This window comes from Nicotiana tomentosiformis, chromosome 12 (assembly GCF_000390325.3).
Source record: "Nicotiana tomentosiformis chromosome 12, ASM39032v3, whole genome shotgun sequence".
Taxonomy (NCBI): Eukaryota; Viridiplantae; Streptophyta; class Magnoliopsida; order Solanales; family Solanaceae; genus Nicotiana; species Nicotiana tomentosiformis.
The window spans coordinates 918,411-936,601 of record NC_090823.1 but is presented as its reverse complement, the minus strand read 5'-3'; the positions used below and the strand labels follow the sequence as shown (position 1 = coordinate 936,601).

The 18,191-nt window shown below is 36.3% G+C and overlaps 2 protein-coding genes across 2 annotated transcripts; both read left to right on the top strand.

Annotated features, from left to right (window-relative positions):
* The first annotated feature begins 255 nt into the window (after window positions 1-255).
* Window positions 256-2,349, top strand: LOC104116427 (photosystem I reaction center subunit N, chloroplastic). Its single transcript, XM_009627279.4, has 3 exons — window positions 256-847; window positions 1,785-1,910; window positions 2,148-2,349. The coding sequence occupies exons 1-3, from the start codon at window positions 557-559 to the stop codon at window positions 2,235-2,237; spliced, it is 507 nt and encodes a 168-aa protein (XP_009625574.1). The 5' UTR covers window positions 256-556; the 3' UTR covers window positions 2,238-2,349.
* An 8,267-nt stretch (window positions 2,350-10,616) lies between these two features.
* LOC104116426 (laccase-15-like) lies at window positions 10,617-14,287 on the top strand. Its single transcript, XM_009627277.4, has 6 exons — window positions 10,617-10,786; window positions 11,205-11,356; window positions 11,628-11,872; window positions 12,277-12,405; window positions 12,519-13,481; window positions 13,949-14,287. Exons 1-6 carry the CDS (start codon window positions 10,670-10,672, stop codon window positions 14,077-14,079), a joined length of 1,737 nt encoding a protein of 578 aa, XP_009625572.1. The 5' UTR covers window positions 10,617-10,669; the 3' UTR covers window positions 14,080-14,287.
* The last annotated feature ends 3,904 nt before the right edge of the window (window positions 14,288-18,191 follow it).

The following is an 18,191-nucleotide window of genomic DNA, read 5'->3' as shown; positions in this document are numbered from 1 at the left end:
TCTCTCGATATTTTGTACTCTCTTTTATATAGAGGATTGCTTATCTCCGCCTGTGGACGTAGGTCAATTGACCGAACCACGTTAAATGTTCGTGTCTCTTTTGATATATTTTTTCGTTTGTTGTATAATTTATCATCGTTCAAAGTTTGCTTTGATAGCTTACGCATGACACCTGATTTATTCGGTCCTTAACGTGCATATCCTAGAAATGCCTTTTAAAACACTTACTAAAGCAAATGAGGAAATAGAAGAACAATCCCAAACACATATTCGGATATCGGGGGTGCGTGGGTCCTGTTTGTCCTGACTACTCATGCTCACCACGCAGATACAAACACAAGGAAGCAATAAGGAAGCAAATTATTGACCAATAGGGAGTGAGGCAATCTCACCTTATCCACACTCCTACCACAACCTTAAATTACACTGACCATTACACACTATCCATAAACCGGAGAGCCAACTGATCATAATATAACAAAATCCATCTGGAAACAAACTACATTTAAAAAGTCTTTTTAAAATTATTGAATCCAAGATTGTAATATATCAAGAAATGGCAGCAATGAACTCAAGTGTATTGGCATGCAGTTATGCAGTGTCAGGCATTGGTGCATCTGAACTCACCTCAAAACATGCCTCTATTGCTTCCCAATCAGTTCAAAAATGGCCAGTTATTAAGGCTCAACAGTCAAAGGTGTTGGATTCAGAAGCCAACAAGAACCAAGCTGGAAGAAGAATCGCTCTTCTTGGCTTAGCTGCTGCCCTTTTCACCGCTGCTTCCTCCAACTCCTCAGCCAATGCTGGCGTCATCGACGATTATCTTGAGAAAAGCAAAGCCAACAAGGTATGTAACTATATCTAATTACTAGTCCGTTTCATTAACAACAACAATAATAAACTCAGTGTAATTTCACAAGTGGAGTCCGGGGAGGGTAGTGTGTAAGCCGACCTTACTAGAGATGCTGATTCCGATAGACCCTCGTCTAAGTCCGTTTCATTATAGTTTTTTTTTTTAATTTTTATTTTACCTTTAGCGATATGGATTTATAGCCAAAGAAATTTCTAAGGCATGTTTAATTAATCACAAGTTCCAAAGTCTTTCTTTCTTTCTTAAAATTGATATCCAATCAAACTATTATATATGGGACACTCTAGGCGAATCCTATATCGACAAAAAATAAGCCTCAGACTCTAGTGATACGTTTTAAAGCCGTGCGGGTCTAGGCCCTAAGCGGACAATATCACTAATGCGTTGGGCTGTTACAATATATTTCAGGGATTATTATACAAATAGCCGGCCAAATTCATTGTTTACTTTTTCTAGCCGGTATACATAGAACATATATAAATTATACACATATTATACGTGAATTTTATATATACTTCCTCCTTTCAATTTATGTGACCTATTTGACTGGACACAGAATTTAAGAAAAAAGAGAATGACTTTTAAACTTGTGGTGTAGAATGTGACACATATATTTTATGTGGCTATAAATCATTGTATAAAGGTAAAATATTTCCAAATATGGAAAGATATTATTCTTTTTTACACGGACTAAAAAGAAAATAGGCTCACATAAATTAAAACGGAGGGAGTATTATATATCCGCCGGCTATTTTTTAGTTAAGAGATTAGGTGGACGGTTATTTGGGTTAATTCTTCTAAATTTCAATTGAAATTTGAGATCATTTATGTTTCTTTTTATTTTTTTAAGTTGTTACTAAAATATGAAATATACTATTCATAAATTACAAGCCTTTTCAATTTGCCAATTTAGGAATTGAATGACAAGAAGAGGTTGGCCACAAGTGGTGCAAACTTCGCAAGAGCATACACAGTTCAGTTTGGCACATGCAAGTTCCCTGAAAACTTCACCGGCTGCCAAGACCTTGCCAAGCAAAAGGTTTGTACCTTCTTACTCCTAATAAAAAGATTAATTCGAAAAATTAATATAAAAAAAGTAATTCCATTTAAAGAGGATGAGAATTACACTGAATATTTACACAACTCAGGTATAATATGAATTCGAAATATAAAATTTGGATTAATCAGCATTGACTTGGTATAATCTTCTGTTTTACCTTTGTGTAGTTTATGTTTTGATAATGATATGCTAATATTTGTATTTTGCTAAATTCAGAAAGTGCCATTTATAAGTGATGACTTAGCCTTGGAGTGCGAGGGCAAGGACAAATACAAGTGCGGTTCTAATGTGTTCTGGAAATGGTGAAGCATATGAAGACCTTTGTAGTCTTACCAAAATGTATCTACTTTGACAGTCAGAAGTAATTACCATCCATTTTCATTTTAATCTATATTAAACTTCCCATTGATTACTTTTCCATCTCATGCGTACAATTCCTTTCGTTTCAATTTACGTGAACTTACGAAATTAAATAAGAAATTGAAAAAAAGGCTTTTGAAATAGGGCAAAACTACATATTTTACGTCCAAAAATTACACTATGTATATTATGTAAAATAATAAGTTCGTTTTAGAGGTATCAATATTGAACGCCCTTTGTTGGAGAATATTTTTCACTTCTTTCAAAATTGAAACTATTTGAAACTTATATTTTTGAAAATGTTACAATGTTTTGGTGGCTTTTGAAATTTGTTATCTTAAAAACATGTCATTATATTTGTGTGGTCATAAATCCTTTCACTAAGGAAAAAAAATACCCGTCCAATTCAAGTGAAGCCAAGCTAGTTCAAAGTAATTGCGAGTTTACCAGGTGTAGGGGTGACAAATCAGAGGGTTGTGCTGAATTTGGACGGATTAAATGTGCTAGATCAATAAATACCCGTCCAAAATATATACCTAACTTAAAATGGATTGCGTCAAAATGGATTGACAATGAGTCCTAGCTCAATCTACCCAAATTAACCCAGTTTTTATGCTTTTTTAAGGACATCAGTAGACATTCTTTTAAATTAACTTATTATTTGAATTACTTGAATGAATAAAAATACACTTTATAGGATCTACAGTTAAAATAATTTGATGAAAAGAGTATGACAAACCATTGCACTTACTTACTTTCTGTATTCATAACTTTAGCAACTTGCACTAAATCATGTAGTCTAATGTTCTTTTAGAATACGTAGAATAACAAGAACAAGAAAGTAGCTTGACTTTTGATACTGACCCAACTATTTTACAAGTGCTAGATAGGAGAAAAACAACGTTAACAAAAAAAGAGCGATCCCCCTAAATTATTACAAACTAGATATAAGTATTAAGTTAGCTTTATTAAATAATTCTACTATACAAATTCTCAACCCGGTTGGGGATTGTATGGTTGGAGGCATGGCAAAAATGTATAGGTCTATTTGTAGTTGCACTTGGGTTTAATCTTCGTTGAGGCTTTATTACTCATTTGACCTCTAGAGAAGTTTGGACTTGAGTTAAATATTTCAATAGTATCAAATGTTTTTTGATTCACCGAATATATGGTATCAATTATATTTTATATAAAATATCATAAAACTTGATCTAAGGTCAAAAGTTGAACATAAATGTCAAAAATCATATACATAAAACTCCTTTTTTTGAAACTGTGTCAAGTTTTAACTCACAATTATTTTCCTACTTTACAATATAGTTTTGCTTGACCATGTAAAAATTGTCTAAATAACAACAAATCGATGGACAATGGATCACAGCTGAAAATTGTAACATCACGAGTCTGAATGCACTAACATCTTGGTCTCATTTTCACCGTACCCCGTAAGGAGAAGGGTGTGATGTAAATCATAGATTGAACCCGGAACCCGATATGGAGCCTCATTTCCCCTTGGGCATAGACCTCCATTACTCAATGTCTAATTAATAATTCATAAACCTTCACTGATGCTATTGCTGGGTGGTCCAGGATAGCTTGTTTGCCTTGTAGATGCTGAAAATCTGATATACCAAAGTTCCGGAATTGAAGTAAATTATGACAAAGGCAAGGTTCTTGAACCGCGATATAGGGATAATCCTCATCTCTATGCAGTCCATGAGCGGCAACATAGGGATAGGCGTGGCGATACACGAGTCCAGATGTTCTCTTTTCAATGCAGTCCATCAATTCTTGTTTAAAGAAGTTAATAACATCATCAAGCGGAGTGTCCACTGCTAGCTTGGTATTGATATGGTCACTACAAGCAAACACAACACATGGCTCTATAATTCACGTATATGGAATAGCAGAACCACAGGTGGTTGCCAACTGGTGTCATGAATTTGGGACTGTGAGGAAACGCGTAACACCATCACTAATTGCAACATCAAAGTCTTCCATATTTGTCGTGATTGGAAGTCTTCCATATACAAAAAAAACTCCTTACTCATACATTATATAAATATCGGATAATTATTTACGAAATGCTATCATCCAAATTTTTCGTTTCACTCACATCATATGCTCCAAACTTAGAAGAAACTAGTTAACAATGACCCAAATCACTATAAATAGATTTGATATTTTGTTGCTCATCCATAATCTCAACTGGAAATACTAATTATAGTTATAAAACAATAACGCAAACATCCAATTTTTTCTGAACATGCTCTTTGAACACGAATGAATTGGGCAGCAATTGTGGAGTTTGAAGTTCCTAGACTTCGATTAGCTTGGGAGTTGAGCCCGTTCAATCAGGGGTGGACCCATACTAGATATGAACTTTCTACAGCAACTAACTGTCTTCTTCAATCAAACTCGATATGTTGATGTTAACTTCCATCCTTGTTCGCACATGCCGATGGCTACTAGAGTTTGCTCAAAGTAGACGTTTGTTCCTCTTATCGTGTAATTTTCATACGAGCTAAGTAAGCAAATATCTAACATATGAAATAATCTCATTTATCTGGGATTATGGAGTTAAATCTCATTTGTATGAAATTGTGTAATAGATTATATAAAATTACGTTTCAGTGATATTTTGAGTATTAAAGTTCGGAATAATATTTAATATTAGTTGAATTAAAGTGATATGGAGTTACTTTTAGATATTTTTTTTTTGGTAATTAAACTTTATGCATTAATTACCAATGTAACATTTACAAATCTGAGTAGACCATCTCAGTCTGCTCTACAATATAAAAGAAAGTATCCAACAAACCACTCTATATTTCTATGCCTTGCTAAACACATTCTAGTGACTAATATTTACAATTGCTGAGCAACACTCGCGTGTAGCCTTCAGCTCTGACGTTGCATATGCAAGCCACTCTCCTTGCTAGGACCTCCCATGCAGTCTTCTCAAAGATCCGTGAATTTCTCTTAATCCACAGTGCATGAATATACTCTGCATAGACTAGCTTAAGTACTCTTGCCAGCTGAAATCTGCTCTTAGTTTTCATAACTATCCATCGATGATTTATTGCCCATGAGTCTATAGGAGGGTACTAAATTTGTAGCTAGTGCATGAGCCTGTTCCATAGGCATTTACCATATTCACATTCACCAAACAAATGATCTCGCGTCTCCGGTTGTTGATGACAGAAACAACAAGTGTCATCTATTTGCATTCCCAATTTCTTCAATCTATCAATTGTTAACATTTTTCCTTGCACCTGAAGCCACATGGTGAAGATGGCTTTTGGTGTTGCTTGGTTTTGACACATCAATCCTTTCCATGGAATTTTTGGAAATACACCTAGTAGTTGCAGGTACACCTATTTTATGACTGTGCCTTGTGACAAATTGCTAATAAGGTGTAACTTATCCCTTGCCTCAAACAACTTTCGAGCCATCCAACAGGCTTGCTTTGGTACTCCTATATGCATAAACTCCTGCTCTTTGATATAGTAGCTATGGATTCATCTAATCAAAAGCTTGTCCTTCTTGTTAGCCAACTCCCAGCAGGTCTTAGTGATAGCAACTTTGTTCCACAAGGCCAAGTAAATCATATTCAATCCTCCATCAAGTTTTGGAGAACACATCCTATCCCATACCACCAAAGACATTTCGGTTGTTATATTCAACCCAGACCATATATAGCTTCTACAATGTGCTTCAATTGCTTTGATGACTTTAGCAGGTATAATAAAGATTTAAACCCAGTAGGCTTGGATGCCAAAGATTACTGTTTGGACTAGATGTATTCTGCCTGCATAAGATAATTTCTTTGTTGTCCATGAAGAAATTCTGCTCACAATTTTGTCAATGAGAGGTTGCCATTGCAATATTGACAGCTTCTTAGTATCAAGAGGTATGCCCATATATTTGAAAGGCAACACTCCTTCACTATACCCTAGAGCTTGTTGGATCTCATGATTCAGTTCATTGCTAACTCCTCCATAATATATTGAGCTTTTTGCTAGATCTACTTTAAGCCTAGAAGCTGCTGAAAAGGTATTGATCTTTTGATGTAATAGGACAACAGAAGTAGTATCTCCTCTTGTCAAAAAGAGAAGGTCATCAGCAAAGCTCAAATGAGTTAGGTCCAATCTAGAGATGATAGTGGAAAGTTTTCTCATGCTTAAGTATCTTTAGGTTCCTGCTCAAATACTCCATTGCTATGGCAAAGAGGAATGGAGACATAAGATCTCCTTGCCTAATCCCTCTAGCTACATCAAATGGCTTAGTTGTCTCCCCATTGATGAGAATGGTATAATTCACTGTTGACACACACTCTATGATCTAGTTGGTAAATTGAACTGAAAATCCCAAACATTCCAAAACTTGATGCAAGTACCTCTAGTCGGCTATATCATAGGCTTTCTGAATGTCCACTTTGATGAGGCATCTTGGAGAAATATTCTTCCTAGAGTAAGCTTTGACTAACTCATGGGCCAGTAGAACATTATCTGCTAGTTTCCTGCCAGGAATGAAGCCAGCTTGGGTGTCTAACACAACTGAAGCAATAACGTTTTGTAGCCTGTTTGCAAGATTTTTGGTAAGTAATTTGTACAGGACAGTGCAGCAAGCGATAGATCTATACTCCTTGATACTTGTTGGATGAGAAACCTTAGGAATCAGGGTGATAACTGTGCAATTAATTACTCTAAGAAGCTTGCTTGAATGAAAGAAATCATTCACTGCATGACACACTTCTGATCTGATAAGTGTCCAAGTTCTTTTGAAAAATAATGCATTATAGCCATCAACACCTGGTGCTTTATCATCTCCAATTGCACACGGGGCTTCAAATATTTCTTGGTCAGTGACCTCAGCACACAGGATCACATACTGGGAGTGTGTGAGGACAGGTCCCAGTTTCATTATCTCTTTGTTCACTGCAGGCAAGTGATCTGATCTTGATTCCATAATAGATTTATAGAAGGCAATTATTTCTTGTTGGATCTGCTTCTGGTCAGTGACTGTATCTCCAAAGGCATTAGTAAGTTCTGCAATAACTTTTTTATGACTTCTTTCCTTCATGATAGCTGAGAAATATTTGGTGTTAGAATCACCAAGCTTTATCCACTTAGCTCTAGATTTCTGCTGAAGGATGATTTCCTATATTAATGACCATCTTTCCAACTCTTAAAGTAACCTTTTCTCCTCTAATGCAACTACATCAGAGTAGTCTCTCTTCAGCTGCTCTTGAGTATCCTGCAGCCTGTATCTGAGATGCTCTATCTTAGTTGTTACTCCCCTGAACCCATTATTATTAAGTTGCTTCAATTTTGACCTAAGAGCCTTCAACTTGTACCAGATATCTTTCATGGTGTCTGAATGTAGTTGTGTCTGCCAAACTCCCTCAACCACTGATAAGAAGTCTTCATGATCAACCCAAACATTAAAGAACTTAAATGGGATCTTGCCACTGGATTAAGCTTTCCTTAAAGTGATCATCATGGGTGCATGATCTGAGATAAAAAGGTATTTTGTAGTCCACCTCCATATGACCAAAGGTATTAATTCATTCATCATTTTCAGTAGTTCTATCAATCCTGCTGAAAACTCCATCTGCACCTTGTTGTTTATTAGACCATGTATAGTATTCCCCCTTCCAAGGTAATTCACATAAGTTCAAACATTGCATATAGTCTGTGAAGTCTTAAAACTCATTACAAGTTACTGGGTTCCCATGTATTATGCCTTGTATATTTAACAATGAGTTAAAATCTCTCCAAATGAGCCAAGGCTTGGTGATCTATGCTGTAGGGTTTTGCAATTGCACCCATATGGGCTTTCTCAGCTCAATTGTGTTAAACCATAAATGACTGTCATGAGATAGTTCATTTGAACCTTCCTTCCTCTAACATCACAATGCATAGCTTGAGATTACTGATCTATCACTGTTATATCATAGTAGGAAGGATTCCATAATATCCAGACTCTTTCATTAGCAGCATGATCATAGTTAAATCTTACTTGCCGACCTGGCACTACCCTATTAGCAATGCCATCTGCCTTATCTTTTTTGACTCTAGTTTCTATTAAACCAACTAATTTAATATTATTCTCTTTAATATAGGTACCAAACTCTTTTTGCTTATAATGTTTGTTGGTATCTCTAATGTTTCAAACCAACCAAGATATCAAGTTGGTTTGGATGTACCACCTGCAGATGGTAGTGACAAAGTATCCATCACTACTACATTTGTCTGTTGACTAGATCTTTGCTTACCAGGTGATACAACTGCTTGTGCATAGTTCAGAGGTATGTCATTTACTTCAGTTGCTTTCTTCCCTTTGTCAAGAGATTGTTGCTGACCTTCTGCAGGTATTGATTCTGCTACTCTGCTCTCATCAGCACACGTAGTAAGCCCTTGTTCATTCAGCATCAATGTCTGCCCCGTATTAACTTTATGTGAAGGAGCCAACACAACTCTTGTACTCTTCTACACTTGTTTCACATGTTGTGGCCTATTTCTTTTAGGCTGTTGAACTTGCTTAACCTCCTCCTTGCGAGCTCTTGTATAGTTATGACCAATTTTTAAGCACTTCCCACAGAATTCAGGTTTTCCGTCATATTCCACTATCCGATCAAACATTCTACATGAGTCATCCATAATAGGGACCTTGCTAGGAAGAGGTTTAATGACATTCACCTCAATGAGGATTCTGGCATAAGAGATTCTAGTTTGTTTGGCAGTACACTCATCTGCAAACAGTGGAATCCCTATTGTACTTGCTATTCTACTCAATGAGCTACCTCCCCAGCAGTTCATGGAAAGTTTGGGAAATCTAACCCAAAGAGGAATCTCAGTTAAAAATTCTGCATTAAAATTAAACCGTGGACTCCATTGTTTCATTATCATGGTCCTATTATTGACTGTGTAAGGTCGCTCACACAGAATTTTCTTCATATCATCCATGGATTGAAACCTAACGATGTGGTAACCATCATCATGAGAATAAAAGCTCTGGCATAGTGACCGTATTCCACATCTTGTTTATATATCTATGCATATAGTTATACCCTGGATTTTTCCCAATTACATAAATGATTAAGGCACATTTCCATTTTAAAGTTCGAGCTTCTAAATCTGATTTCCTAAGTTTGGCCACAAGATTACCTTCTACTACTTCAGGAGTAAGGTAGTGCAAAAGCATACCATTAGCAGCTGATCGATTACCATTAAGGACCCCAGCTCAAGTTGGTTCCCTGGTACTTTCTGGCAATGGAACAATAATGTGTGCTGGTGACTGATTCTCGGCTTCCTTCTTCTTCCCCAATGTAGCTTTAGTTGATTTTGGAGCTTGATTTCCAGCTTCCAACTCCTTTCCCAATGGAACAGTAACACCCCTAGATGGAGAATGTGTTACACTATCTCTCAAATTCACTTGCATAGTAATAGGGCTCAGGAAGAAGCACTTTTTTGTCCTTTTGATTCGTAGAAATTCATTTTCTTTTTAAAAAAATATTTTTCATGATTCAAGGTACTCAATTGGAAATGACTTTATGAAACAAGTCGTTTTCCAGTAAAATATTTTCAATCAAGATTTGACTTATACATGTTGATTGTGTGAAAAGTTTTACATGACCGTGTAATATAACTTATTATAACAGGTTGTGTCTTACTTATTTTCAGGGCACTGATTCCACTTATTTTGAGTAATTATGTTTAATTTATCTTTTAAATAGCTTAATACATAGAAGTTCTTTTATACAGTCACCGTATACAAGTTTAACTCTCTCTCAACCTAGGTAATGATCAAGATGCAAAACTTAAATAATATAGAGCTAAGGAAAGCTCTAGCCTACCCTGCTTCCTTCAAATGCACTCATACGTTGCCCAAAAAAGATTGTTGGCATTGCAAAGTAAAGTAGGAAAATGAGATAATAAATACTCGCGTGGTAATTAAGCAAATGCATATAGAAGTACTTGCAGAACAAGAAAAAAAATGGCGGAACCAAGAAAAGATGTCTATATTATTATAATCAGAAACCATAATCAGAAAAGCTCAAATAGTGAATCAACTTTAATTTTAAGATATGCCTAAATTATATCATTAACTAAATTAATGCAATGTTTAACAAGATGCCTACTTTCTTTTAATAGGAAAGTTAAATTCCCAATCTCTTAATCATTTTCATATGCAATTAATATAGTAGCTGAAACTTTTGCGTACTACTTTCGGTAGGCAGCACGGCAGCATCTAATTTTAGCTAGAAGGCTGCAGATTATCATCCTTTTACTCTTTCCATTCTATAAATTATATCTTAACAAGAGATAACACCATTAACGCGCAGTAAATCATCTTAAATATTTCGCGAAAAGATGAAGGTCATTGTCAACTTATGGGTTGGCAGAACAGTTCTAAGAGCATGTCTTCTAGCATTCATGTTTACTATTTTCCAACATACTCAAGCTTTCATACAACACTATAATTTTATTGTAAGTAGATTTCATCTTCTCTTTTCTCCCTATTTCGTCGCCCGGCATTTTGTCCTGTCAATCTTGTTTAATTTATGTATATTATACTACGACAACAACCCAGCGGGATCCCACAAATGGGGTTTGGGGAGGATAGTGTATACGCAGACCTTCCCCCTATCCTGGAAAGGTAAAAAGACTATGTTTCCGATACTCTCTCGGCTCAATTTATGTATATTATACTACAATTTGAAAAGGGATCTTCCTATTCTGCGTTGAGCAAATTTCTATATCCTGTATATGTTAAGATTTTGCATAGGAACAGAGTCGTTTTACTTGTGCGCGCACATACACACAAACTAACTGCGCCTACGAAAGTAAAATGTGAGTATTTTCTAAGTACTAGTTTCCTTTATCTTGCTAACGTTGCATGGCGCAGGTGAAAGAAACATCATATCAAAGGCTCTGCGAATCAAAGAGCATCTTAACTGTGAATGGACAATTTCCAGGACCCACTATTTATGCTCGCAAAGGAGAAACTATCATTGTGGATGTCTATAACGAAGGGAAAACCAACATAACCATTCACTGGTATTACTACTACAGTCAAACCTCTCTATAACAGTCTCGTGTGTTCCAATATTTTTTAGTTGCTATAGTGAAGTGTTGTTATAGAGAACATATATTATAATATAGCATGAAAAATTGGTTCCAAAGAAAACATGGTTGTTATAGTGAAGTGTTGTTATTAAAGATGACTGTTAAAGAGATGTACATAGTATTTGATTTCTTTTTTCTTTTTATTGCTTTGTTAATTATTTGGAATTTAAATTCTAATGATTTTGTCCATCAAAATTTGAAGGCATGGAGTAAAACAACCTAGGAATCCATGGTCAGATGGGCCAGAATACATAACCCAATGTCCAATCCAGCCAGGTTCAAAATTCAGGCAAATGTTGATCTTTTCGGATGAAGAAGGCACCTTATGGTGGCATGCACACAGAGAATGGGATCGAGCCACGGTTTATGGTGCCATTGCTGTTTATCCTAAACTTGGTACTACCTATCCTTTCCCCAGACCTGTTGCCGAACTAACCCTTGTCTTAGGTACAATTGCAATTAGTCAATCGATCTTGTACCTGGTTTAATTTAAACACAATGAAGTCTTATGATTGGATGCGATCATACTAAGTGTGCTTGAGCGAGAGTAGTACTAGAATGGATGACCCCGGGGAAGTCCTCGTGTTGCATCCCTCTTTTGAAGGGGAGCCTTGGAGCAACGGTAAAGTTGCTTCCGTGTGACCTATAAGTCACGAGTTCGAGCCATGGAAGCAGCCACTAATGCTTGCATTAGGATAGACTGCCTACATCACACCCCTAGGGATGCAGCACTTCCCCGGATCCTATATGAATGCGGGATGCTTTATGCACCGGGCAGCCCTTTTTTTTTTTTTTTTTTGAAGTCTTGATCAAGCCTCTAAAAACTATTGTCTTCTTAATTTGATTCTTAGGGGAGTGGTGGAAAGAAAATATTATGTTGGTATATGAGCAATTTATCACCTCAGGAGGTCAACCAATTGATTCTGATGCTTACACAATAAATGGTCAGCCTGGAGATTTTTATCCTTGTTCGGAGCGTGGTAAGTGTTGGAAAACTAATTCAAAGTTATAGTAGGTGAGTAAGCGAGTTGTTTTCTCCATCAGAAAAAAGGCAGTGTTGTGTTGTGACCTTTCCTATTTAATGTATGCGCAGAGACATTCAAGCTAGAGGTGGAGTGTGGGAAGACATATCTGCTTCGGATCATAAACGCCGCAATGAATGAAATGCTTTTCTTTAGAGTAGCAGAGCATAAACTCAAAGTAGTTGGAACAGATGGGAGCTACACTAAGCCCTTGACAAGGGAATTTATCACAATAACTCCTGGACAAACATTTGATTGCATTTTGGAGGCTAACCAAAAGCCCGGTCGTTACTACATGGCTGCTAGAGCTTATTCCAGTGGCGTTAATGTCAGTTTCGACAACACAACCACCACAGCCATATTGGAATACAAAGGAAATTACGACGAATATTCTTCTCCTCCTTCATTGCCTGATTTACCTTGTTACAATGATACTCTTGCATCTGTAGATTTTAGTGCTAGTCTTAGAAGCTTGGCTTCAGAAGACCACCCAATATCTGTACCAACTGAAGTGAAAGATAGGTTGATATCAACAGTTTCAATAAATGCATACCCTTGTCCTATAAACGGCACAAACTCTACGTGCCAAGGACCTAATGGAACGAGACTAGCAGCGAGTATGAACAACATAAGCTTTGTCAACCCGTCCATTGATATCCTAGAAGCATACTATTATCATATAAAGGGTGTGTTATTCGGGGAGAAATTTCCAAAGTTTCCCCCATATGTATTCAATTATACAGCAGATGTCCTGCCTTTGCAATTGGAAATACCAGAAAGCGGGACACACGTAGTAATGCTGAAGTATAATACCACAGTTGAGCTTGTTTTTCAAGGGACTAACCTGGTTGCTGGCATAGATCATCCAATGCATCTACATGGATTTAATTTCTACACTGTGGGATTAGGACTTGGAAATTTCGACGAGGGTACGGATCCTCTGAACTATAATCTTGTCGATCCTCCTCGCCAGAACACTGTTGCTGTCCCTAAAAGGGGTTGGGCTGCCATTAGATTCAAAGCAGACAACCCGGGTAAGTCTAATTCCTTTTTTCTTGTTTTTACTAGTACAATTGAAAGCTCTTTTATTTGCTAATTTTGTTTATTAAGTACTCCATCTATTCCACACCGTACATTTTGAGTTATTAAGTACTGTCACCTATAGTATTTCTTAGGTAGTTTCTAAGTATGTAACTTGTATTTTAACACACTTGAATATTCTATACCTGAATCACAACAACAACAACTATAACAACAGACCTAGTGTAATCCCATAAAGTGAAGTTTGGGATGGGTAGAGTGTACGCAGACGTTATCCCTACCTTGTGGAGACAGAGAGTTGTTTCTGATAGACCTATACCTCAATTACATGAAAAGTAAATAGTTTGACCCTGGAATTTCGAGCTCCATCACATAAAATGGAACATAGGGGAGTATGTCTTTTCCAATTATTGAACGTTCTTTTTCTTCTTTGCTTATTCTTGATCTTCCAATGTTCCAGGAGTTTGGTTTTTGCACTGCCATTTTGAGCGTCATTTGACATGGGGCATGAGGACTGTATTCATTGTGAGAGAAGGAGATTGCCCTGACGAAAAGTTGTTGCCACGTCCCTTAGACATGCCTCTATGCTGATGGCTGTGTGAATCATGAGTGGATTTATGGGGGAGATTATGCGGCACGTAAACTCATAATTTTTCTATAAAATTAGATATTTTATGTATATATTTTTAAAAATTGGTATAATATTTATTGTTGGCACTCATTCTCCAAGAAGGCTAAATGTTGCATTTGGTAGTTGAATTATTTACCAAGAGAAATAGAAATCAATTCTCACTTCATATATTTTTTTCCTCATTTTTCTAGTAGTGCACCCATATACTAGAAATTCTAGATCCGCCTCTGCACGGTGAATCTTTCTACCGTATGCTGAAATCCTCAACCGCGCCCGTACGTAAATTTGTAGTAATTTGATTAACAATTGTACTGAATCGGAGGAAATGTTTTTAAAGTTGAACCCCTCATGGCTCAGGAATTTGTGCCTTTTAAACTCTGCTATGCATATTTACCCGAATAGCAGAAACTAGATGCTGCTTAATATAAGTAAAGAAAAACCATTAGTAGATTTCAGAAATAAGGAAAATCATTTCTCCTATGTTTTGTGTATCTATTTGTAATACTAAAACTCTCCACTTAATTAAGTAGTAGATTCTTTTCACAATTATCCTAATCAATGTGAATTATGTTTTATTTGAGCCGAGAGTCCATAAAAAATACTTGTCTATTTTCACGAGGTAGAAATAAGGTTTGCGTAAACACTACCCTCTTGAGATTCCCTCGTGAGATTTCACCGGGTATGTTATTGTTATTATTCTAATCAATGTGAACTAGCCATTAATTAATCATAACTTCCTATTGGGATGGATGCGCAGAATAAATGTGGCAAAAAGAGATTCATGGATGCAACAGAATAAAGACTTACTACCTATTAGAGGTGGCAAATGGGGGTCGAATCGGATATGGGCGGGTTAAAAAGGGGTAATGCAAAAATAGATAAAATACTCGATCCGATCCATATTTATTACGGCTTTTTGAAAATGATCATTTTGGGAGAATTCCTAATCTCTCAAACTTGCGGAACCCCCAATTTGAGTCTTTGCAAATATAAAAGTTAAACCAACTGATTATCCATTTTTAAGTAGATAATATGGTCTTATCCACATTTGACCCATTTTTTAAAAGTTCATTATCCAACCCATTTTTTAATGGATAAAAAAAAATTATTTCCTTATTAATCAATATAAAAAAGAACACCTTTCAATATTCAAAAATCATTGAACTTTACATTTCTTATTTAAATTTTAAATGCAATGCTTTTATGACCATAAAAATCTCATAGCATGAATAAGTTACATATTTTAAAATTCTTTCATTCTTTAACTATGTATCCAATTAAATTATGCCGCATAAATTAAACGGATGGAGTAGTTGTTACGAGTTGAGCGAAATTCCATTCCCCCCACCCTTTGTTTTTTTGGTTAAGTTGCTACTAAAAGTATGCTAATAGTTGTTGATGAACTCTACAAGTTGGTTGTCTTTTTGATGATAATACGTTGCTTGTTATGCAAACCTCATAGTGATTATAATAAATAAATAAATAAATCACTCCAAAATTAAATTTGATCATGGTTTTCTTCTGATGATGGTGTCGTCATACCACGTCATATCCCAAAGCCTATCTGAGATTTTGAACGCCACCAATATGTATGTAGTAAATAATTACTATTCCAATTTGTATGGTGATAATAAAAATAAAAGGACTATGATATTAGCCCAACAACAAGAAGTCAACAACTAACCAGCTACAACTTCTTCAATTAATTAGTCTTCTAGAATATTAGTTAGCACTTGAGTTAATTTTGTAAAAGTAATACTTCCTTCGTTTTTTTTTTCCAAGGAAACCCTGACCGCTACTCTTCGAGTGCGCACATGATAAATCCCGCTTCTGTGTAATAGCCCGTAAATCACACGGGAGGATAAGCCGCATTAGGCAAGTCCTGTGCGACGAGCTCAGCCGAAGAGATATGCAAGTGGGTTTCGAACCCTAAACCTCTCATTTGGAAAGTCTCCGACTCATTTCATGTAGTGGTATTTAACCGTACACAAAGTTTAAGAAACAAAATACAATTTATGTCATTTGCGCATGTTATTAAGGATAAATAAATTATTAAAAATTAAATTATTTTTAAATTTTAAAAAATATTATTCTTTTTTAAACGCGGGATTAGAAAAAAATTATCCCCAGAGAAATAGAAAAGCTTAAAAGGGGTGCAGGTAAGACGTAAAAGGAGGAAGTGGTTGCCTCGTCAATTTAATGGCTCCAAACGATAATGATTAGTTATGGAATTTGAGGAAAAAGAGAGCATCATTAAGGGCTAAGACATAGAATGACCTCATAACAGAATTCTCAGTGCTGCCATTTTCCTCACATTAGACTTCAGTAATTAAATATGCATTGTGGTTGTGATAAATGAAGTTGAAAAAAAACACCACACTGCAATAAGAGTAATCATCAAATCTCTCTCCTACTTAATTATTTGTCAATACACCATTCGCCAAACTATGTCGGAGCGATAGGAGAATGATATTCTTTTGTCCTTTTTTCCTTTCTATCTTTGAAAATGAAAATATATACTTTAACTTCTCACGAAGGCAGGGGCGAGTCTACTTTTGATCACCCAACTTCGTCGAAATATTACAAAAAAATTATACGATGTATATAAATAAAATATTAGATTTGAGACGTATATAATATAGATTTAACATCCTTTGTCGGAAATATTTTAAGCTTTTTTCAAGTCTGAACATCCTTGAGAAAATTTTTGGCTTCGCCCCTGTATGAAGGGGTATATATTTGCAGCAAGATTGTCTGCAAGATACTTGTATACGGTCGAAATAGATTTCGACATTCGTACGATTGATCGAGTTCGAAACATAATCGATCGAAGCGAGACTTCGAGACGGGTTCCGAAGATGGCACAAACAAGCTTCGAATTCGAGGGGCTGATCAATGTCGAGCTCGATATCATTATCGATCCCGAATCCAAATCGAACTATGATACAAAGTAAAGTTATCGAGCAACATTGACCCCGAATCAATTCAAGGGTCCGAGTCAGAATCGAGCTCAAGCCAAGATCAAGAGCTCGAGTCAAGACCGAAAACTTGAGTCGATATCGAGCTCATAGACAAGAGCCGTTGCAATCCCATTAGAGGAGAGAATTTTGGCAGAAATTGTGGAAAAACTAATTTACTATGGGTCTCCCACTATATATTTTTAATTATATCTAAAGTAAGATCCCTCTACTGTAAAGGAGATGGTTATCATTTCTGTAGAGGCAAGTTTTTTTTGCTTACATTATAATTCGAGCACCATATTCTCCTATAGTGAAGAATTATTCTTTCAAGCTTCTAAAATTGATTCCACTTGTTTAGTCCTAAAATTCATCTTCTTTGCAACCTTATCTATTTTGCATTCTTTGTAATCCATACTTGATATTTCTATTTATCCTTACGATTTGTATTAAGATTGCACCACATATCCTTAGATCTACGTACAAATTCAACTCTATCCGTTTTTCGGGTAAACAGTTTGGCGCCCACCGTGGGGCTAAGGATAACAGTGGTTATTTGATACGAATCTACAAAAATACACCGTTGTGTTTTGCGCTTGTTTTCAAAAATATCTTGGATTTCGGATTAGCAACAACTAACTACTAGTCAAATAGCCACACCAATCGACAACGAAGCCGGTCTTCAAGATGAGAACAATAACTTCACACCTAGTACCGAAAGACCACTTGTCAAGGCCGTTGGAGCTCGAATTGGAGCACCGATAGATATCAATTCGCATGTGGCCATTGAGGTGAACCTACATTCTGAACCCGAAAATAGCATTCATGGTGGCACTCGGTCTGCAGCTCGAGATACCCCTAACATCGAGGAAAACAGCATTAGCTTGCGTATGATTTTCGAAATGTTGCAAGCTCAACAGGAAGAAATAGCTCAGCTGCACAGCCAAACCCAGCTACAAAGCAGGCCAGAGCCCAATCCGCCTCGAGAAGTCACCCACAGAACAGAGCCAGCCATAGTGAAGTCAAATGAGCAAGAATCGAGGACTAATCCCGAAATTGCTAAATTGCTCGAGGAACTCACAAAGTGAGCCGAAGCCAACGATAAAAAAGTAGAA